Source organism: Agelaius phoeniceus, chromosome 2, assembly GCF_051311805.1.
Source record: "Agelaius phoeniceus isolate bAgePho1 chromosome 2, bAgePho1.hap1, whole genome shotgun sequence".
Classification (NCBI taxonomy): Eukaryota; Metazoa; Chordata; class Aves; order Passeriformes; family Icteridae; genus Agelaius; species Agelaius phoeniceus.
The window spans coordinates 43,236,580-43,263,445 of NC_135266.1; the positions used below are offsets into that span (position 1 = coordinate 43,236,580).

Here is a 26,866-nt window from a genome sequence, read left to right on the forward strand (position 1 = left end):
TTTACACTTCTAGCTAATAATGTGTGTTTGTTTACTTTGGTTATTTTTATTTGGTAAATTTTATGGGTCTCATCAGGAAAATCTTCCATCACAGCTTTATTGCAGCTTCATATCGACAACCTCAAACATTCAAAAATAGACAATGTGGCACAAAAATCATAACATTTTCTTTAAATAGTCAAGAAATCACATAAATAAATGTGACCTCTCTGTGTAGGCTGCCATCTCATTTCTGAGTTGTTAACTTATACTTGCTTTATCATCAGGCTGTGTATTTGAAAAATTAAAAAAAAAAACCCACAAAAAAAACACCTTCTTGGACTGCTGTGCCAGCAACTGTGGTCTGATAAAAATTATTTAATTTTATTCACACATTAAAATTGTGAGTGTGGATAATATAGATTACTGAAAAAGTTATCTTTTCTCCTGGGCATTTCTTTGAGATATTGAAGATTTTTAAAGATCAAGAAAGAAATTGTAAAGACTTCAGCTAACAGCTGGACAATAATATTTGAAAGGACCAAAGTCAACATGTACTGCTAAAAGTACCTTGTCCTGAAGTTACTGTACACCTATAAATAATTGCATTCAGGTTATTACTGAATATTATATACTGAGATAAATTATTCTAGAATGGAATGCTACAATAATATCTATTAAATTGCACTTTCAAACTGCCTCTTCCAGGATACAAAAGAATTGGAACAAGCTGTGCTAAGTGATTTTGTAATTTCCCCAACGTCCCAGTGTGTTTTGTTTACAGCTAGGCATTGCAACTGTCAAAGCTTTTGCTTTACTTGTTTTTTTTTCCTTGTACAAAACCACTGCAAATATTCAGCATTAGGGGAAGATTAGAAGGCATCCTACAGTCCAGGTTATGAAATTTCTTCATCCATTTATATTTCATAGAGTTCAATAAAATTGGTTGCTGGTTGTAAAATGTAAGTCCTGAATTCTCCTCTTGTGATGGAGACTGCACAATTGTGCAATGCATGGCATTGATCCACTAAGCACCTGCCCATCTATTCACTTATTTGTTTGTTTAAATAGCCATACACACGGATTCAGACAACTAGTTATGCAGCCTATGCTAGTTAAAAAGTACTTAATGGAAATCTATCTGGAATCTCAGGGTGGTGCATGCTGCAGCAGCCTGGCAGAATTCTGAAGCCTATGAACAACATTCACCCCACAGTGCTTTCCTGAGTGTAGCTGAAATTTTTGAGCATGTTCTGTAAATCCGTAAGGGGCTGGCATTTGCCATTTCATAGCTTTCTCTTTTCTGCTGGTGAAAATGCCACAGACAGATTAAACAATCACAGACAAGGTTGTTTATACTTGCTAGAAAAGCATGTTCTGTAAAAAGGACTGGTTCATCTTGCATGTTACTTAGCACAATCTGACTTTTTTTTCCACTCAAAACCAGAAATAAATTTTGAATTCCAGTGACTGTGCAAGCAACCAAATGTGGGATTTCAGTTATAAGTGAAACACAAATACCAATTATTAACTATGCTCAAATTCTTGGAAGAAAGACCAGCAAAGGAAGGGTTCTCATCTCTTTTGTTGCACTCATCTCTTTTATGTTTTTCTTCCTTTGGCTGAAAGTACCAAAAATTTCTGATAGTTCTGTGGCACCACAGCTTAAACTTTATAAGCATCTTTAAAGTCTTTTGAATATAAATATTTACTTTTATAGTTTTTACATAACTTCTTATATCTTTTAATTTATATTTAATGCATGATAATAAGCATATCTCTAATTCTGAACAATATCACAAGTATTTGCCCACTGTGAGACTTTCATTTTGATATTAAATACACTGGAACATTCCTCTATAATATACTTCTATTTTCAGCCATTCTTTGAAATACTAGATGATTATTTAATTTAGCGGCATAGAAGGCAAGTACTGTAAACACCACAATCTATTTATGAAAAGTAAAAATAATTCATGGAGCTTCTAATCCAAGAAAGCAAACTATTAGTGACCAAATTGAACTGAAGACTTATCAACCATAGGTCAGGTTGTGTTAAAGATTTACTGTAAAAAAAAAAAAAAAAAGGGAAATAAAATAAAAAGGTGGTTTAAATATTAGTTACTGGTCTCCTCAAACAATCTTTCTGCCAGGAAATTTGTCTGGGGAAGTTGAACACTTTCCCAGTTAAGCTGTATGGGCACAATTCCTATCTTTTGAAATAAATCATCTATAGAAGTGTCTTTGCAGAAAAAATCTTTACTGTGATTAAAATGTAATTGCTCACTGGGAACTTGTTGCATAATTCAGTATCTGTCTCTATAATAGGAACAAACTGTATGGCTTGAGCATGCTTTTAGATGCAGATAGAGTTCTTTTCCATCTCCAAGATGAAAAGAAGCCCTGGACTTCTCTGATAACTGCATTTGATTTTAGAATGAAAGAAGACAGACAAATTGGGAAAGTAAAATTTGAAGATCAAAGCCCCATCACAGAAACTTTTACAAGCCTGAGAAACAGAATACAATAGTTAGGGTGCTTTTATTCAAAGGTGTATCAAAAGTGGATGCTTTATTTTAGAGACTGTTTTTCTTTATTCTTGGACTAGCACAGAGTGGATGCAACCTAGAAGTGAGGGAAACTAGATTAGAGGAGTAAAATAGCTTCATTCTGGAAAACCTTTTGCTTACCCATTCCTGAGGTCACTGAAGTAAACTTCAAAAGAAGATATTCATATCCCTTATACTTTAATATATGTCTTGCCTTTGTAATTTATCTGCCAAGGATTATGAAGAGGCAAAATCCAGCAGTACTTAAAGTAATTTCATTTAGAAATAAAAAAATCCCCACAACCCTAGCATTTTATTAGGCTTGGTCTCAGTCCAACATCTCTATTTTCTATTCCAAGGTAAAAAAAGTGAAGGGGAAAGGTAAGGGATCTTCAATAAACCTTTTTCATTTAGTTGATCCATGTCATGATTAAATCAGTGTTTAGATCACCTTAACCACTCACTTTTCCTGCTATTATTTCCTTCTTAGGTAGTTCTAGTGAACATAAGATAATTTCTTTTGTTCATATAAAAATCAAATTGAGAAATAAAATTTCAGAGTAAGAAATGGTCAAGATCCTCAGCATATACACACCATATAAGTATGCAGATCACAGCCTCTTGGATCCAGTACCCTTGTAAAATTCCCAGAAGTTTACCCTTGTTAACTTCTCAGAAATACTCTCAGACCACTGAAATATAGAGTAAACCTCATAACTTTGCATCTACAAAGATGATGTCGTCACCTTGGCATTGTGCAGGATCAGTCAGAGTGGGCTCTCAAAAAGCTGACTCACCAGGTGCAGTGTCTCTCCCAGAGCTCTGGGAACTCCTGACTACATACCTCACCTCTGTCATATTTCAGTATTCTGGGAAAGCAGAGATCTGTGAGAGAACTGGGAGTGTTTGCAGTTGCTGATTCATTTGGCGACAGGATGTGCTATAAATTGTGAAGCAGGTGGTGTTTCCTACAGGCTGATGGTTTGATGCCCAGGTACGTTGCATTGTCTTAGTCCAGATGGCAAAACACATATGTCTGAGAGCAGGACATAGCCTGCTAGGCTTTGAGCAACTGGATATAATGCATTCTTATGACTGCTGAGGTCCCTCAGAGAGCAATCCAGCAGCCCTCCCAACCTAATTAATCGTGGCCATGAAGAAACCTGGCTGTAGCTGCAAGAACATCCAAGTATTTTCTGCACTTGTCAAATCTGCCCTTTTTACCTTCAGTATCAACTGCTTGACTTCTTCATCTGGGAGTTGATAACTGTAAGGACTGGATTATTTTGATAGGTGTTGGGTTTTTTTTGGTGAAAAACAGACAAGAGTGTCTGTGGTGGGTGAGGAATGCTGGTACTGGAATCCACAGTATTTCACAATACAAATTATGTTAGCTGTTGTATGGATCCAGTGTCCAATGGTGCTGTCTCTGCTTCCATGGTGTGTGCGTGTTCATGTTTCTGAATATAAACTTATGCATGTACAGAGACTCTTTAAGAAGATGAAGAATATATGCTGCACTTAATGCCTTTTGAACAGGAAAGATTTGAATTTCAGCTTCCAAAGGGAAGTCACTGAGACTGTGAAATAGGCCCAGAAGAAAGCAAGCAGGGAAATCAGTTCCCTTTACCTCCTTGATCATAGATGGGGACATTTAGCTACAGAATATATAGCCTCAGCATAGGAAACATGATTCAAGCAAGCCAGAGGGAAGGAAAAATATGAGAAATGTGGAACCATAGTGATAGGCGTCTCCCAGAGGATTTATTTTTTCCGCAACATGCTTTCATGGCAATTGATGGCTAGTTGTTCAGGCCATCTACTGTCAATTTTTTACAGCTCTGAAAAAACATTCTGATGTAATTATTCAGTGAATTTCCAAATGTCAGTGCTGTAAAGAAAATGCTGGGGCTCGGAGAGCTTCAGAGAAAAAAAATCATAGCTAGTTTTTGGTTTAATAAACAATTTACTCAAACAGAACATGTTTTGCACAATGCAAGGTGTGTGGCAAACAATATAAGAAATAAGAGGTGTTTTTTTTTTTCTAAAACAAAACTTTCATTACTTTTTGACTAAATCTCAGTTTTAAGTATACTCTTTACCCAAATATCTCCCCTTTTCTTAGTTTTACTCCTTTCCATGTAACAGTAATGGTTTGAGATGCAGCTGCTTCATTGGAAAAACATCTTCCATTTCAATGCAAAGGAGTAAATCTGTTTAAGAAAGCTTCAGTGTTAGCTTAAACTAATCTATTTCACTTTGCACAAAAATGGACTGGAAATTAACATGATCAGTTATGGCATCTCAGCAGCAAGGCTGGTAACAAGCAGCTGTGAAGGATAATTTCATAAACTATTTCATCCAGAAGCCTAAGAGCATTTCTATTTGTGCTCTTGAGAAAATTGAAAAGTCCTCTGAAGTCTTAGAGCATGGGCTAGTTACAGGGAATATGAGTTTGTTTATGTCTGTTTATAATTAACAAGCAAATCACCACAGACATTTTGTGAATGTGGATAGCACCTTGCAGATGGCTCTGGATATTTGGATACTTAAGAGTGTGCTAAACTGCACCTGGACTCAAATAAAGTCAAGAAAGAAGAGTGTAACTGGCAGATGTTTTTTCTTTTTTGGCAAAAATGCAAGACCACTATCAACATAGCAGAAACTGTCAGCATAAGCAGAGTGATAGTGTGAAGCAAGAAAAGCAAAACTCACCGAGTGATTTTCTATCAGCTGTGCAAATCACCATTTGACTGTTGTTTGCCAACCTTGAGGTAAAATGAAGACCTAAAAAGGCATGTCTCAGATATCGTGGGATAACTGATGTCTAACCACAAATGTCTGATGCTTTGAGATGCCTCAAGATATCCCCACTGGCTTTTCAGCTGCTCCTTTCAAATGGTGCAGAATCCCTGTGACTCATGAAATTTTTGCCAGGCTTGTGCCTTGGAAACCCTGTAACATCTCAAGTGGTAGGTGACATACACATTTAGTCAAATGAATTTAGATATTGAACAGAATTCCACTCTATGCAAGGGAATACTAGAATGAAACTAGGGAAGAAATGCAAAGTAAAGGCTTCTGGATTTCTCATTCAAGTAAGGATTTCCCTTTGGTAAATGTATTATTGAGTGCCAACTCAGCCCTCACCAAAATTACTTGAAACAGATTTTGTATTGCCTTTTCTGTGGAAACAGTTCAGGAATCCACAGTCTATTACTGTGAGCAAATACTGCAAAACATGCAAAGCTAAAATGAGTCTATGAATTTCCAGCTGTGTGACAAAACACTTGTTTTTTGCTTAATACATGCACAGAACAAGATTTTCTAAAAGCTTGGTGTATGCAGTTTTAAACAAATGCTAAAAAATTAAACTTCAAAACAAATAGAAGGTCTGACAATTACAGATAAAAGAAGAAGCAGTGACATGCACATTGTCTCCTTTTAACAGGCTACATTGTTTATCTTAAGGTGATAAGTCTTCTTTTAACATAAAAAGTGGAGCTTACTGAGGCGGTGACTAAAAGTTATGTTAGAATCAGAACAAAATGAGTTAGTAGGAAATGTAAGTAATCATATAGCCAAACTTCTCTCCATATGCTATGCTCAGATATCCTTAAATCATTTTCCTGGGAGACTTGCCTAATGATGGAGGCTATACAACCTTCCCAGCCACCTATTCCAGTGTTTGTACAATTCAAAGATGTGTTTAATTGTTTTTCCTAAAATATATTCTTTTCTGTATTATTTGCTATTTATATGAAAAAAAAAAATTCCATCCCTCTTAGCTTGTTCCCTCCTCAATGAGATGATGAATTTTCCCCGGTACTGACTTTATCAAGCACAGGTTACCATTCACTTTGAAGAGAAGTACACTGATTCTCTCTACTGAAATGCAGTCTTCTGTTGACTGTAAACATTGAACACGTTCCACCACTTCAGGTTATGAGACAAATAGTACAAGTACAAAGAAATTAGTAGCAATATTCTCTTAGATTAATGACTAACAACACTTATTAACCATGTTCAGGAATTATTTTGTCAGTGAGTAAATCATAGCTTCAAACAGCCAATTCAGTACTTGCATCAGTGGATGTCTACCTTAAATGCCCTCTGCCATCTGTCAAATTTGATGAGAAAATTTTGAAAAGAAATACCTATACTTAGATGATAGCTGTATTATTTAAGAAAACATTAGTCTTGAAACTGTATGATTTAATACATATATTTCAAACCAGTTGGGACATACTGGATTGAAGCCTTGAGTGCCACATAATTATCAACTACTGTTGTCCAACATTTTACCTTGAGAACTGAAGGTTCAGATGTATTGAAATGTTGCTGTAACAGCAGGACACTGCATAGAAAAAACAGCATTATCCCAGAATATAAGGTACTATGAAAATCACAATGAACACTATGTTTGAAGAGGGATAAGTCAACAAAGTTTTCCAGGAGGTGGTCTTGCCTAAAAAGTCATAGAAACAAATACTAGCATCATACATTTTAAAGTTCAGGGTATCCTAGAAAGGATAATAAAATCCCAAACAAAACAAAACAGAAAACCAAATCAAACAGAAAACCTCTAATTATATCAGTCACAGCAAATAAAAAATTTGGAAAAAACCCCATAAAATAAATAGTCTTTTTTCCAATAGAATGCACTCAAATAAGATGCCTCTTTCTCCTAGTATGTGTTGGTCATCATAGTCATTAATTATCTAAAAGACAAGGTAAATAGTGAGAATAAAATTTACTGATAATTTTAAATTATTCAGGATTATAAAAGTAAAAAAATACTGTAAAGATATGCAGTAGGGTGTCAAAATATTGACTGACTATGTAATAAAGTGGCAAATGAAATTCAGTGTTGATTAGTGCAAATTAGCACGCGTAGGAAAACAAACCAAACTATATACAATGACTGATTCTAACCAGCTACTGCCACAGAGGGCTGGGAGCTGTGATTTACTAAAGATGGTAACATGAACATTTTGATTTCATGTTCATTGTTTAAAAAAATGGAAATTTAAAGAAATATTGGTAAAAACAGATGAAATCACCCCTATAAAATAACATGCTGAATCTTGACTATATGGGCTTCTGATTCTGGCTTGTGAAAGGAGTACAGTAGAACTCAGAGACAGAGAAAATAAAAAAGTTTTATTGAAGCTTTATATGCAATAACTTCTGTGCTAAGAGAAATTAAATATGCTAAACTCATTGAAAGAGGGAGCTAGAGAATAATGTGAAATGAAATCACCTACATAAGAAATTTAGTTGGAAGTTCTTATTCAGAGGAGGAAGTGGCATCAACATGATTTTTGACATGATAGTGGACTTTTAAAAATGCATATAAACCTTACAAAACCATTTCACCTGTCATTACAAAGTTATTAGGTAATTATTAAACTCATGAAAGAAAAGTATATTATTGACAATTAAATAGTAAGAAACAACATTGGGCTGCTTCAGATCATCAAAAGTGCAGGCTGTTTCATGCAGGCAAGCATGACTGCACATTCTGGTCCTCCACAGTTGGCAAAACTTTGCATGGGGGACCTTTTTGAGAGATAGTTATTGGAGTAGATGGGCAAGGCTATGAACTGAGTGGTACTCCTGTAGAAACTCTTGCATTCTCACATCTGCATTCAGAAAATAATTCAGTGATGGCCATGGTAGGATTGCACCAAATAACAGAACATCCAACAGAATATTCTTTCTTTGAGAAAGGAGTTTCAGGTGAGGGAAATGATTCTGATGATAGACTACTTTTGGTTCATTTATTTTGTCACAACTCTGGGTAGATCTAGCTCCCTGGAAGGCCTGGGAGGAGTGAAAGTCAGTTCTGTTCAGTGCAAATCTCAGCCTCCCTGTTTTATGCCTTTCCTTGCTTGATCACCATCCATCTTTCATTTTAGGGCACAATTGATTTTAAGCTGCCTCCACATCCCAGTACCCAGGTCTGAAAGCATATCTAGTACATCTGAGGCCAGATACAGTGCATTAGGACATCCTCCAACATCCATGCCAGTGCTGAGACTCGGAGTGTTGCACAGCCTCACACTGCTGGCGACATGTAATGGGAGCAGAGCCCTCAATAAAAGGCTTTACTAGCCCTCTTTATGAACACAGATAAATACCAAAGTGCTTTGTTTGCAGAAGGTTCTCCTTTTCTGAAAGACACCAGAATGCAGGTTAGAGATTGGATGGATCTACTTCTTTGGTGGATGACAGGGTTTGCAGAAAGCAGACAATTAGGGCCTCCCAAATTATAGCAGCAATGATTTTGTAGCAAACACAACAGAAAACAGACTGCAAACATAGAGAGAAGCTTCTTGTACTTTCAGTGCTGGTTATTTCAACAAAAGCTGGGTTTTTTTCAGAAAGAATGAGTCCTCTCACATTGTTAGCCAGCAGGTGATACATACAGGGGCACTGCAGTCCAGCAACGGGGAGACAAATATCATCTTTCTTACTTTGTAAAAACAACTAATGGATCTTCCTTTATGCTTGAATTAAACTGGAAAAACACCTTAATTCAAAATTGCTTTCACTGTACTTATTACAGGCAGAAACCAGAACAGGAAACTTTGCTTTTGCTTCTGTTTTAAATCTACCAATTAATTCCTCTGTTTCACTGACTCAATTCTGTTATGTTTATTATACAAACACTGTTTTACTTCAACATTAATAATGTTCCATTTCCCTACTTTTCCATTTTAGGGGTTTTTTTCTATATATGTTTGATTGTATAAATAAATACATGGATATGTAAAATGAAACATACGCAAATGAAACTCCACATAGTGAATCCATGCTTGTATTTTAAAAAATGTTCTATTTTGGAATACTTCTTCAACAGAGCTGCAGTAGAGAATTGGCCTTGTATTGGATGAACGAAATTTAGAAACTAAATTCTATTACTTGTCTATTTCACAGATGAAAATTCCTCGGAAAGTACCTAAAAAATCCCCCTTTTTAGGTAGAAACAACTTACAAAATATGCCCCTTTGGGACAAACAGTTCCTTAAGGACAATATCATATAAACTTAGAGTAATTTTGCACTGAGGCTTGGTGTAATATTTTCATGTGATGTTTCAATTTGGACCAATCTGTTTATAGTCTCACTGGCAAAAGCAGAGACAGACTCCCTGGAGTGGGAATATAAAATCAAACTGTTGCTCTTTGTGCCATTTTTCATTGAAATATAAGCTGTACATGCAACATACTCATTGACACTGTAGCAGGCTGGTGTAGTGCCCAGGTAATATTGGATTCAGTGTATTTACCAGGCAGGGTGCAGCAACAGGCAGGTACAGCCAGCACACATTTTAGGTGCTTCCTGCTAAGTCTACCTTGTAACACTGAGCCCAATAAAGTCAGTCAGGTCTGTGTTAGCTCAGCTGCTCTTGCACTGCACTCTGCTATGCACTGTGAGCATGGATGATGTTTTTTTCCCAACAAACTAGAATTATGTGTTTTTAAAATAAAGGGCAACGTACTTTCACATTCTTGGGGTTTTTACACTATCTTGCATTTATGCTTATGTTCCAGCTTTATATCTTACCATAAAACCTGTTTGTGTTATGAACCTTTTTTACACGCCAAATTTCTTTTTTATACATCATTGTTGATGCTCCTCTAATAGGAAAAGGTTTATTTTTTAAGCTCTTTTAAATGTTACAATGTGAAACTGGTCCAGATATTCTATTCTTAATATGTACTCTTAGTCCAGCTATGTATGCAATATTTCTGTAATTGAATCTCCTGTACTGATAGGGCAGTAGCAAACCACAAATACTATGTAAAGTATAAGACAAGAATAATATCTCAAACAAATTGTGTGGAGAAATGTGAAAAAAAAAAAAAAAGAGGACTGCGATATTAAGAGGAAAATCAATATATCTTCAACACCAAAAGCCAATTATTTGAAGATGGTGGTAGTTTATGTGATTAATCCTTTATCTCTACTGTTCTCTAAGGTTACAACAGCTTTCATGACAGAAAACAATTAAGCCCAGGGAGGAGCATAAACTCCTATTCTTTTTGCCTCATATTTCCCAAGTACTGTCACTCAGAACACAATCATATATATCCCTCTTCTAGGGATAGCAGATCAATGCCCAAATATAAAGACCCCAATATTTGCTATCTCCTTAGTTCTCAAGGTTATATAATCATGATCATCTCACTTTTCAATACAATAAATACCTGACTTGCATGTGGCACAAAGTCTCTTACATCAGAAGGATGTTTTAATGGGAATTTTTTCATGCTAAAGTTTCTGAGAACCTAATCCATGGTTATTGTATACTGTATTGTCAGGGTAACAGTTCCTGTATGTTCCCTCTATTGTCTATTTAGTTTTTTAGTTTGTCATTGTCATTAGAAACTAAAGCTACTGCTGTAGCTTAATTTGAATACAAGCCCCTGTGCTGATACAGTCTTTGGAAGCCAAACTTTGTCTCAGGAGAAATTTTACAGCTGAGTTGCTTGCAAAGCTCTCATTTACTTCTGATGATGTAGCATGGTACGCACATAACAAAACTTGGAATGACTGAAAGAAAAAAGGATAATCTTGTCACACTGATAATTTAAATTAATAAAATGAAAACTCCCAGTCCATAAACTACTGTTGCCACAAAAGGGCAAGATATTCCAGTTATTTGGAAGCTCCTGAACAATCAGATAATTATTAATTCAAATCTAGCAAAAAGAAAAAGTGTAGCACACTCTTCATGTACATTTCCATCAGAAAGGAACTAAAACTCAGACAATGAGCTTACTGCTGTTTTTTAGCATTATTTTGAATACTCATAAGGAGTAGGCAGTTACATATATGACTTGTCAAATTCTCTAGAAAAGCTTTTCAAAAGTTTTGAGAAAAAAGAGCCATCCCTTTTTCTCAGAATAATGATAGCTGGAAAATAGAATTTTTAGACAATAATGCCTCAAAAGAATGACAGATTTCTTGGCCAAGATGTAAATCTATACAGCTGTTCCATCTTTAAACACTTGGCAGCATGCAGTGGTGCTCTATACTTGTTATACACCAATAAAGGCACTGGAGTGTGAATAAAAATACCAATAAACTTTGTGGCTAATCCTTTCTCAAAGTGGACTGTACCTACTTTTACAGCACAACTAGTGAATTCCATATACTCATCTTTGGTATTTTCAATGCTATTGATTTACAGGGAGCATTAATTTCTTGAGAAAAACTCTCTGTGACTATCTAACTCTAGCTGACTGTAAACTATTAAAATGTGCTTATCAGAGTTTTATTGGGGAATAGCTCTGGAGGTTAACTTCATGTAATGCTCTGATAAGTCCTGAAATTTGGCTTGTCTTTCAACCAAGAATTAAGTAAGTTGGGATTAAAAAACAGGATTTACACAGTTCTATGCCCAAGTCTGATTCATCATTGACCTTACATATAAATGAGCCACAGAGGGTGAGGAAACAGTATATACACTGCTCTCTTTGCTTGCTTGTGCAGCAAACATTTCAAATGGCAGTGTCTTAGTGCAATTATTGCTTGTTTGCTGAAAGAAAAAGAAGATTCTATAAAAGAAGGTAAAAGGAAAAGGCAATTGGCTCATGATGCAGTATTTTCCCTTGGTCCACAGGAGAGACACTAAAGGGTGTCAGCCTTCCCAGTGCTCAAGGCATTCCAGCAGAGATCATGGCACACAGGCCTGGAAGAACCTGCACTTATAAACCCTATTCCTTCAATCACAGTGAGATGGCTGACTGTTTTATGTCCCATAAACTGTGACACAATTTCCTGCCTTTACTTCCCAATGTGATAAAAGGTTTTTCATCATGCACCACATAGAGTTGGTGCAGTCTCTACCACTGTGTTCTGTATTTTGCATCCTGGAATGGACTCTGGGAAATAGAAGCAAAGCAAACAAGCAAACAAAACCTCTCTTTATCTTCTGCTTTTCTTGCTTTGATAGAACATAAATGCCACCTTTTATTCAAGCAAAACAAAACAGCACTGTCAGTAAAGGATGCTGTCTGTCGTAAAGCTCATGGTGTTTTGAGCTGAGCAAAAGGACAATTAAACCCAATAAAGTAGTAAAGGAAACCATGGGGAAATTTAACATAAAAGTAAAAGGTGATTCAGAATCCTGAATATCAGATTTGTAATGTAGTTCTCTCTCTTCAGGGGAACAAAGTTAGTTATATAAGAAATTCTCACAATATTCTAAAGTTCATCTCTGCTAAGATATATGAATTACAAGTGTCTTACTCAGTACAGAAATATCTGAGGCTATCAGAAGTCTCTAAAACTGTGCTTAGCTTTGGCAGCATAATTTCAGAGTTATCATCTAATGGACACAAAAATAGCCAATGAAAATTTATTATTGATTCCGTGATCAGTGCAGCCTCCTCTAACAAAAACCCAGAACTTCAGCAAAGATGGTCCTTGCTTGAAATCCCTGCATGAATCTGTTCTCAGGAGTGCCAGGTACTTGTCATGAAGAATAAAATAGCAACATACAGTGTTCTTGTTGAAATAACATGTGGATGTGATAATAGAAATATACAAGTAAGGTGAAGTTGCAGATAGAGTTACAGTAAATCAATTAAGCTTTAAAAACAAAAGAAAAACATCTAAATTTGCAAGATGTGGCTCAGGTAGAAACTACTCAGTGGCAGATTGCAGAGCAAAGCTCCAAGTTCATGGAGATAAATAAGCAAAAGAAAGTGCTGTACCAGCAGATTCAATTGCTTTGCCTAACCAAAAATGATTAGAGCTGTTTGGGCCAGCCTGGGCAATACTCCTAGACCCTTGTCTGCAACACACCAGAAGGACATAGGCCAACCTTGTATCATATCTGCCACTCATGTGTGGCGTCCAGGATTATGTGCCTTAAGTTATGTCAAATAGCACCAGATTCCTCTGTGTGGTCAGACAGCCTCATTGTTCAGAATACATTTTAATATGTGCAGTTTCAGTTTGCATTTGTTAGTTTCTATACGATACCATAGAAAACTTGAATTTATTGCTTCTTGACTGGTTCTAAATTCTTTACCCCAGCCTCTCTTCCTTCCGACTGGTACTGCATTAAATATTAAATAATAAAGGAACAGAAGCATGAAAAATGAACAAACCACTCAACAAAAAATATTAATTACATAGGTCAGACCAAAGTTCATGTTACATGAACCAAAGTTTGTTATCATTCGTCTGATAATGGTTTATAGGTGAAGTTTAGGAAAAAAATTGAAAGTGTGATAGCTTTTTTTCAGGCTATTTTCCCAGCTTTAAACAATCTGCACTACAGGGACTTCCTGAAGCATAAGTGATATCTTTGTGTTGATACATTTGTCTTCCAGAGCTATCAGAGGTCAACCAATCATTTATTCCAAGTGAGTGACTTGATTGTTTGCAAGGAGTTTATTGACGAGAAAGTAAAAGTTGCTGTTGTGTTTGAGAAAGAAGTAATTGGGCAGTGCATGTGATTTTATCAGTTTCTGGATAGTTCCTTTAAAGAAAAAAATGAATGTATTTTCCTGTTTCTGATCATAATGAGCTCATACAATGTGACTTGGAATGGGCAATTTCAAATGTCAAGATGCAAGGGTAGCAGAATGTGCTTTATAGTGGTTTCACAATCAAAAGCAGGATGAGTTGCATTTTATCAAAAGGAACACCAATGTCAACAAGAAGAATGACCATATTTGTTCAAGTGTGGCCCAGCAGAGAGAAAATTTCAAAAAACAATTTGAAGGTGTTATACAAAGTAGTTGAAGGACAAATTTGTAGTGGGATGTCTTTTTTTCATTGTGTCAGAGCAAAGTTGCCTGTTTATTAAGGAAGGATATGTCAAAGGAGGATGTAAATCCAAGACCAGTTCTGCCCCACAGAATACACCAGTATCTTGAAGTTCATATGGAGTGATAATATGTGAAACTCTTATGATAATATGTAAACTCTTTATTTTACATATGATCTACAGAATCGTCTAGCAAAATCACACCTTTTTTTTTTTTCATATATTGTGGGATTTACTAATTACACACATTTTTTACATTGAGAATCTTAAATCCTTAAGAACACATATTATAAAAAGATCATTACTTCCATGTATGTCAGTGAATAAATTTGTCAGTTCATTTTAGTAGAATCCTGTTGTTCATGCATAAAATCTCACTTTTCCTTTTCTTTCCCCAAGGAGAAGCCTAATGTGTAGCTTTTACCAATGCAGTTGTTATTAAAGCTGAAAGGAAGAATAAGAGGAAGAAAGTACACTGTGTTTTTCCATAATCATGAACCAGTGTATTGTTTCTTCCATATGGCTTACAGCCCTATCTCAGGAACATACACATTGAATTGACCTCTGGATGACCTAAGATTAAATTGTTATAGGAAAAAAATAAGTAACAAGGGGCAGCTTAAAGCTGAGTGTGCTCCAGGCAGGGACATAGAGAGCCTGGCTGCACATGCAGTCTAAATAAGCTGGCTGAATAAACCTTCTATGGAGCGAACTGGTGGCACCTTTCCCTCCTCTCACAGCCAACCACATAAACTTCCCATCACTCCTGTGGATGCTGCGCTCATAAGCAAAGGAGCTCTTGAAATGTTTCAGGCTTTTTACTGACAGAAATTTCTTAGAATATTTATCCAGAGAATATACACTTAGTTTTAAATGCTCTCCTGGAAAACAGCACAAAACCATCTTGGGGTTCGTTCCAGACCTTGCCAGCTTGCCTCCACTGATGAGTAAGACAGGACAAGTCCTTGAAAGCCTCACCAGAGAGCAATGATTACATTTCAGGACCTCTGTGCTTGAAATATTTGTCTTAGAAATAAAATGAGCATGTTTTTACTGTTGGATTTTCGTTTCTAAAAATTTGTGTCCCAGCATGTTTTAGAGAATAGAGAACATAGAATGGTGTCTGAGTGTCTAGATGCCCTTCAGAGTTATAGCTTAAGACAAGTAAGAAACTATTCTTGTGGTTCTTTAAAAATTTGATTCTTTCAATGTCTGAATTATATCTTTACTTATATCTTCATTTTGAATACTTTCACCTTTTGATTTATTTTTTTTCTCCTAGATTCCTACTCTCCTTTTTATTCTCTCTGTGCTCTTTTTCTACTCTTATGGATGCTCAAAAGGAACACTACCAGGAAACTGGTAAAGAAAAACAGAAAAAGTATACTCTGGTTTAAAAAATAATTATCTTAATGTTTTAGTTTTGGTAACTTTTATTCCTGGACTACAATGCACCTAATTTTTGTAGCAAGCTACAGTCACTGTTCCATTTTTTTTCTATCTCATATGGCGTGGATTTTTGTTGTGCCAGAATGTCGTTGGAAATAGATTAAGTTCTTAAGACTTTATCTTTCAAAAACCTGAAAGTATACAGGCATAATCTGAATTTATGACCACTGCATGAAATATTATCCTGTATACTATAGTAGTTCAGGACCATCTTCCCCTTCTTTTACAAGAACAGAAATCTCTGGGAGATGGGACAAAGAGTAAAGGGAAATGTTGAGCCAACACTCTTTGTCTGAAATAGAGTGGATGTTGGATCTGTAAACGAAATGATGGCATCATGGAAAAGAATGGCAAAACTCTCTCTGACTTCAGCAGAGCAGAATTTTGCCACCACTTTAATGAGACAAGTAAATAGAACTACATGAAACATTTTTTTTTTTAACAAATGCAGGCTTCAGACTCAGTTTTACATATCAATGTTTAACCTATCTTTGTTTTATCATCTTAGAATATGTTTCACTGATGGCAGTACTGAAAAGGAGCCTAAAATATTGTGTGGAGCATAAAATGTGAGAAAAAAGTAATATTTTAATTTGAAAAAACCCTAATTTTTAATAAAGTTCTATTACCACCTTTTTTTCTTATATCTCTGATGATGATGATAGCAAAGTGATGATAGCAAAGCTATTTTGTGATAGCTTCCTAAGTGGCCGTAAATAGGCAAGACAGTGAGTTTAAGGAATACTCTCCCATGCCACTTGATTTTCATATTACAGCAGCAAAGCCATGCTACCAACTCACACAAGATATTTTTCCTTTGTTCATTTTTTTAACAAACTTGCACAGTGTTGTCAGCCTTCATGCTGTCGCAGACATCTTTTCTGAAAAATCTTTTCTTTAGGATTTTCTTTAGGATCTGCTGAAGCTGAGAAGTTTCAGCAAGAAGATGTAAACAATGGTTATCTGCTGCTGTGGGATGCAACAGGTCCACCTGTGATTGGCCCATCTTGGATGTTTATAATTAATGGCCAATCAAGGACCGAGCTATCCAATTGGACAGAGTCTGAGAGAGCTGCCTTTGTTATCATTCTTTTCTTCTCTATTCTTAGCTTAGTTAGCATCTGAGAAAACCCTGTGCTTCTTTTTCTTTTTAGTATAGTTATAATGTAATATATATATATATATATCATAAAATAATAAATCAAGCCTTCTGATCATGGAATCAACATTCTCGTCTCTTCCCTCATCCAAGAACCCCTCTGAACACAGTCACATCATGCCATTGTTGTATATTTTTTTTAGTAGCTAATGTTTTACATAAGTATTTACCTCTTGAAAGTGATGATTGTGTAAATAATTTCAGATTTTATTAAAAAGCATGTCTTGTGGTCTTTACAGCTCTGAATACCTAAGTAGCCCCCCACCTTACGAGGAAGCATTAGAGCCTTTTGCTAGCTTTCAAACATGATTTTTAGATATTTGGGATCAGAAATTATGAACCTTTGGGCAGTCTTCCCCTATATCATAAATCTTCCCTGGTTGCAATCAGACTCTGACTTAATACTTCATTCCTGTATGCCTTTTGTTCTCTGCTTATTTTTTTTTATTTTTCTTCTTTTTCCTCTCTACACCATTTTCCTTCAGTATGACTCCAAACACTTGATGAAGTGCCAGTATCTACTTCCACAGAATTATTCCTCTTCCATTCATACTGATGTTGGTAAGATATGGATCATGTCACATGAGATGACCATTCAGAGAAAATGGGAACATCCAAACTCCTCATCTGTCTTATCAGCATTTTGATACTCCAGCCCCATTGCTCAAAGGAGATATTTTTTCTGATTTTTAGGATTTCTTGTACTTCAAACATGATTAGAGCTTCTCTAATCAATAAGCTAATAATTTGTCTTCTTTTCTTTTAAATTAATGATCACAGACTTTATTCCCTACAGAAACATGCTTAAAATAGCAAATATAGATTAATAGGTAGGCCTTTAAAATTTAGGGTTTAAAAAAAATTAATAATGTCATCTAAAAAATTTAAAAAACCTGTTGTACTCTATGTTCAGTTGTCTGTGTGAATAAATCAACAAAAAGAAAAAAGCAATTCAGTAGGAGGGAATTTGCAATACACAGTATTACACCAGAATCATCTTACTGTAGATTTTATTGGCAATAAAAAGGAAATAAAACTCAATAAAAAGGAAAATGTGTTAAAAAAATAAAACCTTATGGGTTTTTTCTGTGTGCTATCTTATGCAGCAGCATAAGAATTTTCATTTCTAGACAATTAGAATGAGTAAAGAAAACTTCATTTTCTTATGGGTCAACAGTTTTTTGTCATTATGTTGTTCTGGTTTTATATAAAATCTCCTAGCCATTTTACTAGGTGGAATATCTAGACTATTATGTAGAAAGGGCTTCTGTTTTGTAAATATACTTAAGCAAACAAAGGAACAATCTCTCATTCCTATTATAAGTGCATACATACATGCATACAAACATACATATATATATATACACACAAATGAGTATAAACACTGATGGGGTTTTTTTTCAATGCCATTTCAAGGCATTGTTCTGAGAAGATTGTTTTCTTTACCCTTGACTTGTGTTAAATATTCCACTCAGGTTATGGAAGATGGTTGTCTGATTGCTTGCCCTATTTTTCTTTGCCAGAACAGATAGACTATGCTTATCTATTAAAAGCACTCCCGAGCTACATTAAGCTTGGATACCTGTGGAGCTTGTCAGCACAGGTTCTCACACAGGTCACTGGTTGCTGGGGCAGCCTCAAGAACAGAATAACAAGCACTATTTGATATGGGAAACACACATCTGTGTCTTTTTCTTATCAGCATACTGATGAGAAATCCTTTGGATAATGAAATAGAAAAGCTCTCTAGGTAATTTTGGTGCTTTTTTTCATTTTTCTAACTCTTGTCTCTGGTGCAACTATTTTTTATTCTTGAATTACAGAAAGATTTAACATCTTTTTAGTGGTTGGGATACCTATACATCACTTCCAGTTCTTGGAGAGATGTCTTGGTTCAGAAAAGAGCTCACAAACACAGATTAGTAGTTGACCACCTGAAAAAACAGGAGTGGAAATAAGATCCATCAGAGATGATCTGGCATAAAATTATACTATGACTATGATTTTAGGGACTTAATTCAGTTTTAAAGCATAGATGTCCACCAGCTTGGGACATCTAAGGAAGCTGTTTATATATATATATATTTATTTAATCCTGAGTTGGGAGCCATAGGAGTCCTGCAGTTTTCTAGAGATGGAAATTAGTTGGGACAACTCTCAACACATGAAAATGCACAAGACACTCATATTTAGGAAAATAACTTGCACTCCAGTATGGTTTGGTTTTTCTTATTGTGCTGCTATTTGACATCTTAATCCTGGGCTCAATTCAGGTGCCCATGTAGAGGTGATAGTTGAAGATGTGATTCACAGCAATAGACTGCCCAGCTTTAGATGATCCTCTCATAGGTAGATTCTCATGCAGATCCTGTGTCACAGATGATAAACCTGTGTCACCTTCCCTGGAGCACCTCAGGTTTTACCAGATACTTATGTATGGACAGCTGCTTCAAATCTCTGCGTGCTCCTATCAGATCCCTTTTTAACTAATGCTTTTATTACTCTTTTGTACAAAAAAATCTACCAGGACAGCCAAAACTGCTGTATTATCATGTAAAGACCAATGCACATGATGTTTCTATTTTCAGGATATATGTAGTACCATAATATTTTCATTTCATATATGCCTGCTGTTTTAAACCTTTGACTTTTTAAAGAAAAAAAAAAGCTATAAATTCACCCATTAATGTATTTTCTGGCACTTTTCTTTTAACATAGACACTTTCCTTTTAACATTGACTTCCACACTGTTCAAATTTCAGAGTGTACCAGAATTTTCTGTAGATAAATATTTATCTGTATAGTTGTAAACCATAGTAGATGTTCTATCAGTTTATGCTGCATAACCCTGGTCTTACACAATTGCCTAAAACAAATTCAGTAACTTGCCAAAATACATCATGCGATGCCTGGCTATTGTCTAAATGACATTCCTTCCTTTTATATGTCTGTTTGATTCATTAAAAAATCTTAAGGAAACACTGCACAAACTAGATTTCCATTAAGCAGACAACAAGAAAATTATCCTAAATAGAGCAGCAAAGCAAGCAAAATTTCATTATCATAATTTTGTATTACTTAATTTTTTATTTATTTTGTGTAATTTTTTTATTTATTTTAAAGAACTATCCAATTTGACTCTTTTCCTCTCTCTCTTGCAAACTGAGCATTGCTGAAGCTCTAGCATGACTTTTAAATTTTGAGTATAAATAAATACACTGTATGGCTATACCATATAATTGTTTTGGAATTAAATTTTTCTGTCTTGCTTTAGACCCAAAATTAGAGCTAGACAGCTTTTGACCTTAGATCTATCTTCAGGCAAGATTCTTTGTGAGATGAAGAGGTGACTGAGATTACCTAGCTTTCAGACTGCTGTTTTCAAGATGCAGCTGTGCTTAGGAATCTGGATAGGTTCTGTCTGTCCCACTAAATAGGAAAGGGGGCAGATATGAGTCCTTAAGCTTGGAGTCAAGCACAACAGGCTTGACACATCTACACTACTGACTTCTACCCAAACTACTTAGACCTACTGTCTTCTACACCATTTTTTTCTTCTGAGATCTAGGTCAGAGTGGTCCAAACTAAATATAGAGGTAGCTATCAGTTAAGAAGCAAGTTCAATTGAGCATCCAGTCCTCAAATTCACTCCCTGGGTCATTTTTACCTAGCAGCATAAGTGAATGCATCCATGAGGAAACTGAAGGAACCATAGATTCGTGTCAATGCTTTAAGTGAAAAAAAAAACCCAAGAAAAAAATATTTCCTTACGTTTACTTCCCCTATTCAGTAATAGATGATTTTTGAGCTTTTTGTGGAACTGATGACTTAGGGAACTTCTTGGTTTCTTTCCTAGTCCTAACTTGTGTGAAGATAATATTTTAAATTTCAGGTTCACAAGAGTGCCTCACTATTTTTTATTAAGCAAACATCACATGCACAACATGGTAGGAAGAACTCTATCACACTAATATTTGCAATCAACTTATTAATAAGCTAATTTAGAATTAACAGATAGCTAGTAACTAGTAGGAAAAAAGCTTCAGAGTGAGAGTAATGTGTAGAATGACACAGAGAGAACACAAGTGCTAGTGGGACAGTTCTACTTTCTCCTGGACTAAAGATTCTTGCTGTACTGCATAAGGTTGTTGCTGTATCCTTCTACTTCTCTACAGTTTTTCCTCCTAGCTGGCAGACTCATAGGCCAGTTGGAGTTTGGTCACTTTCTAAACAGTATATAAAGGCAGCTTCTGTGGAGCAGGGTTTACTGTGGTGGATTAAGGACATCTGATGTTTTTCCTATACACTAATACTATACATCAACTAGTATAAGTTAAAAAAAATTCAAATATGCTTAAGAAAGCAAGTTTCATAATCTTACTTCGGATAGGAAATTTCAAATTTCAGGTCATCAGGTTAGGGTTAGGGTTAGGGTTAGGGTTAGGCTTTTCAAGTCATGGGATCTTTAAATTCTACTTTTCACACAGTAATTGTATTTTGGCAACAGTCTCTTGCTGTGTCTTTTCTTTTTTTCTTTTGTGCTGTAGTTGTTTTTTTAACTTTTCCTTCCATGCCCATACCTAAATGATCAGTCCAGAAAGTAGGATTTCTGAGACCCAAGTTTAGTTGGATAGGCAAAGGAGTGTGTAGTATGAAATGTGGAAGCTTATAGAGTAGTCACATGACAATAATATTTTATCCAAAAAGCACCTTCATTAATTGACACCAAACATTTAACTCTGGGTAAATATAGCTACTCTAAGAATGTACAGATATAAAAATCAGCAGCCCAATTCACTATTCTCCCCCAACATATGCATCTTCATCAAAGTAGAGGAAAAATCCTACCAAACCAGGGCAGTAGGAACAATTGCTCTAGGAATCTTCCCAGAAGCAAGTTAGTCTACTAATGGGCATATGGCAAACAGGCTCTGTACCTTAACTGAAAACACAATTGAAGAAACTGTTTGGATAGTGGAGAGACATACATTAAGAGATTTCTAACATTATTTTTGAGAGTCTTAATTCTATGTGAGTGGATTTGATCTGAAACATGTTATGCAAATATGAATATGACCCTATTAAAAAAGTTAATATCTTCAGTAAGAAGTTTGGTTTTTTTCTCCTGAAGTATATATTCTTGATTCTTTGGGACCTGTATTTTATAAATATCAGGTCAGTTTCTGGTATTCTGTTATCAGAGAAGTGTTCACCTTCTATGATACTATTCAAAAGTGCTTAACACTCAGCTAGAACAGTGTACATATTGAATTGGAGGTGATGAATAATTCATAAAATCTGATTTAACTTTTTTTTCCTTGGCATTAGATGATAATTTAGCATAGGGTGCAATCAATGATTTCTAAGATACTGACATTCAAGGTTGTGCTTGGTAGCACCTAGAAAATGTACAATGTACTTACTTTCACAATTAATTTAATGCAGTAGCTACTCTTTGTCACTGCTATGATATTTAAAATTGTACTGCATGTGTTTATGGCATTAGAATGCAGTCACTAATGCTAGCATGGAAATATAAGATGAAAGATTTCTTAATATCCCATCATCAGGTTTTGACAACCTTGGCATTTCCACATTGGCTTTGGGAAGACTTCCAGACCTGTAATTCACTTTATGTCTATGTACACTACCTTTTCCTTTTTGCATAATGATTTTGGATACTATGTCATACACAATCTAAAACCAAGACCCAAGACTGAACTGAGGAGATCTATTATGAAATACTAATAGCAATGTTATTAAAGATGATTGATCTTTGCCACTGTTTAAAAATGTGTCAAGATTTCAATCCTTTTTTCTAGATTCTGCCATGGATTTTATACCCAACTTTGGGAAAGCAGCTTGAGGTCAATCTTTCCATATTGGATCTGTAGGTACGTATTTATTGTGCTTATTTCTCTTGATTTTATAAAATGTTTATAATTCCTTGCACCCCAGAAGTCAAGAGACCTCGGGTGTTTATCATTTGTGGACGTCAGACTGAACTGGGGAATCAGAAAGTATGATGGCTTGTGATGGTTCCCCTTCTTTCCAGGAGGCAGAAAAGCCTGTAGCAGGGACAAAACCTGATGCAAGTTTGTGTGGGCTGCTGTGAGATCACATTTTCATCTGCAGGTTGGCTGTCTCTGCTGCCAGGGCACACTAACTGCATGTCTATGAGCAGCTTAGATGGTAACTCCTTCCTATGGCCCAGTGCTTTTATGACACTAAATGTATGTCAATCAGGCTGTGTTGCCACATTTGCGAAATATTAAATAACAATCTTTTTTCTTTTTCTTTTTGTTGTCGCTATTTTGTTTTATTTTTGGGTTTTTGGTGTTGTTGTTGGGGGGAGAGTGTTTTGGTTTTGTTTTCCTGAATACTTAGAACAGACTTTGCAGCAGATACTTGGAAATAACAGATTAAAGTTCCTGAAGAACACTTATCGTCAGCAAGTTCCGACAACCTTGAGATTCAATGACAGCTTTACTCCCACAGTTTTAAACCCCTTGCAGTTATCTGATTTCCATGCTGCTGTTAATGAATCCCACTGGCAGAGCTAAGAATTGTGCCCTAAAATACACTTCATTATCATTCCCTGAAGCTTTCTGCTATGGGATGTGGCAGTGGACAGTAAATTTGAAGAACAATACCTGTTGTGTTGCATAGATCAGAAAACCACATTGGTTTAGGGAGTGTCACTAATGCTCATTTTTTTCTTTCTGAAGACTCATTTATCTTCCAGGAGTCAACAAGTTTCTGAGCTAGAATCAACCCATTAGTGATTGTCATCAGAATGCTGCTGAGCTAGCACAGGGTGGATAACTTTTTGTTTTACAAAATATGATGAATGAAATGTACTTCATGATGGTAAGTCTAATGATTTAGAGCTGGAACTGCTCTGGAGGTTCCCAAAATAATTTCTTTGTAAATTGACCTACACTATTATAAACTATGAAATGCCAGAATTTATTTTGTGACAAATCCTGCAGTCTTTATTCTACTCTTAAGCAAAATAGTGATATACCACACTTCTTACTTCTTGGGTAAGAGCAAGTAAGAAGCTAATTAGAATAAAATAATCTAGTCCAAGATTAAATTAGAATAAAACAATCTAGCCCAAGAATCTTGAGTTAATTAGAATAAAATAATTTATATTAGAACAGATTCTAAGAAGACAACAGCTTAAAAATATTGTTGCAGTTTAGATAATAAATGAAATTGTGTTATCTTAGGAATCATAGCTTCTAGCACTAAGGTTGATATTGAACCAGTTTCATTCAACACTTTCTTTTCTGAAGAAAAAACTAAACATAAATGTCAACATAAAAAGAGGTTAGGTCAGATTTTACATTGTTCATTAATGTTTTCTTTTCCTTAATTTTGAGAATGTCTTTATCCTATATTACTTGTTTAGAGTAATAATATATTTTAAATGTTGCATGAATATTTTTTTTAATCAAATAAACATGAGGCTGGGTGGGAAACAGCAAAATTAAAAGATGAATATTTTGATTTTTTTTGGTGTAGAAGATATTTGCATCCTAATATAGGAGGAAGATGCTTTTTGCGCTAAAACCTCTGTTTTGAGAAAATTGCTTGTGGTTAGACCTGAGAGAGTCAGTTTCAGTACTCAAAGTACTTATCTCCTTAATTTCCTATATTTATAATGAACATAAAATGCTTAATTTATGACTTCATTTGCTTTAGCCTTCTCTCTCTTTTCAGAGTAGAGACACAGGTATTTTGAGTGATTTACAACTTATTTGGATTATTTCTCTCTATTGGCTGCAGAATGAAATATTATTACATCAAGTGAAAAGCTTAGTGCTGTAAGTAGTGCTTATATGCACTTTGCAGCTACACTAATACACAGAGAACTACTTGTGGTGTCATCAAATACGTCTTTAGGTTGGTATAGCTACAAAGAAAGACAATTTGGATGTTTCAAAAGACTGGACATCTGAATGAGAACTAAAAAAAAATTAGTTTATCTAGACTAGCAAAACCCTCCATGAGATATATTTGCTGTTTATAGATGTTTTGGAATTCAAATGAAGAAAAACCTTCAGAGAAGATTTACTTTAGTTGAAGAACATAAGGAAAACTGGACTATGCATAAAATATATTCAAAGAGGAAATCAGAAAAAGATTTTTAACCACTAGAGTACTGTGATTGTGTTACAACTTTTCAGTAAACTTTCTATTGTCTTTCAGATGAGAAATACAGACTTATTCACAAAGTATATAATTAGGCCCTTCCTAAATTGCAGGTCAGAAATTCAGTCAGAGACAAACTTCTAAATCAGTGAGGTTTTGATCGCATCATCCTCATTTACTTTGATAGGATTTGGACTGTCAACCCAATAAGCACTGCAGACAGTGGTAAGAGATGGGCTGCATAGAGAATTCCTCCTTTGTAACCTGCCTGCTTCCTGTATTTCAGCTGAAAGTTAAACAGAGTTACTAAAGTAGCTCAGTGGGTATCATGAAGAATATTTCACATGCTGGTGAGCTTCATATATTCCAGAGCCTAATGGAAGGTATCAGAGAAGCGAAAATGTATTATAGATAAGGAAGTCTGATCAAAATAGAAGCTATGGGTTCATTTTTGTGAGGCATTCTCTGTGCCTACTGCAGAGAATATTTTGAGTTATTCTCTACATTTAAAATTACAAAATGCTTTTACTGTTTTTTTCCCATTCACCAGAGGTCTCAAAAGACATTCTGTGTACCCACTCAGGAGGCTATTCTTGCTGTCGGGGCAACTTCTCAGTATAGCTGAGATGGGATGGCATAAAAAAGATGTAGGCACAAATACAGCAAGACTTCTTGAAGGCATGTCTCATAACAATATAGATTGACAGCGAGAATGGCAAATGACTGAAAAGAATTCCCCAGTGGATTAGAAGCCTTCCTAAGCAACCTGCTCTATCTAAATACAGCTTGTGAATGAAGTCTGCCTAAAATTAATTCTGATGTAACAACAGGAGAAGTGAACTGTAGAAATCTAAGGATTTTCTCTAAGGAGAATGTGTCACCTGCCCCATGACATTTAAATTAAATAGAGAGTTTAAATGTGTCAGTTGATCTCAACTACTGATATAAAGCATAGAAGACAGAGCAGGTCTTTAAGATACTTAGGAGTCAAAAGGTAAAAGGTTTTATGGGCAAAATACCAGACCTTGAACTGTACTTAGAAAAAAAAATCAGAAGACACAGAAAATGTTACCAGACTGGTGCAGTAGTTCTTTGCACATAAAACACTACCAGTAGCAGAACAAGCATGTTCTTTCATAAATGCATTTCCTGTGTGCTTTTCAGATGCAGATTTCACTTCAGTTGTATACATCTGTAAGTGGTCCGCTGGCAACTCTGACAGCATTTGTAAATAGAAAATCTCCAACACATGCTTGCATCAAGACCATAAGCATTCTGATAGAATGTGATTCAAAGATAGGAAGTACTTCAAGTCATAAGGCAAATTTAGAAGAATTATTATTTCATATTCTTTTGTAATTAGATATATGACTTCTCTTTGGTTTTTTTTTATCAAGGTATTTTTATTGCATCTATATAAATGTCATGTCTGTTTCATTTGTATTACTACAGACATGTTACCATGCTGTAATAAGGAACCAGATGCATATTTAGAAAACAGTGTATTCATTCACTCCTCTAAAAATCCATGACAAATGTCACACACAAAAAACCAAAATAATTTAAATCCCATAGAACTATTTATTTAAGAAATGAAAGAGAAGAAAAATCTATAACTTGTCCTTCAGAACCATTTACATCCTAAATATCATTATGACTTACTACTGATTAGCTGTAGAAATATCTTCTGTTTAATTATTTCAAATATCCACTTTACTGTTTAGTGTATATTCATCTGTTACAGTTACTTTTTCTAGAGACACATTTTGACAAAAAT

At 35.3% G+C, this 26,866-nt stretch overlaps 1 protein-coding gene across 5 annotated transcripts in view; it reads right to left on the reverse strand.

Annotated features, from left to right (window-relative positions):
* Window positions 1-26,866, reverse strand: part of GPC5 (glypican 5) — a 609,707-nt gene that overhangs the window by 75,657 nt on the left and 507,184 nt on the right. The window contains exon 8 of one of the 5 annotated variants that reach the window (XM_077173563.1): window positions 18,750-18,863. The exons of the other annotated variants lie outside the window; for them this stretch is intronic. Within the exon in view, the coding sequence (XP_077029678.1) occupies window positions 18,793-18,863 (71 nt within the window). The 3' untranslated portion in view covers window positions 18,750-18,792. Of the gene's footprint in view, window positions 1-18,749; window positions 18,864-26,866 lie in introns of those variants that run through there. 5 annotated transcript variants of the gene reach the window in all.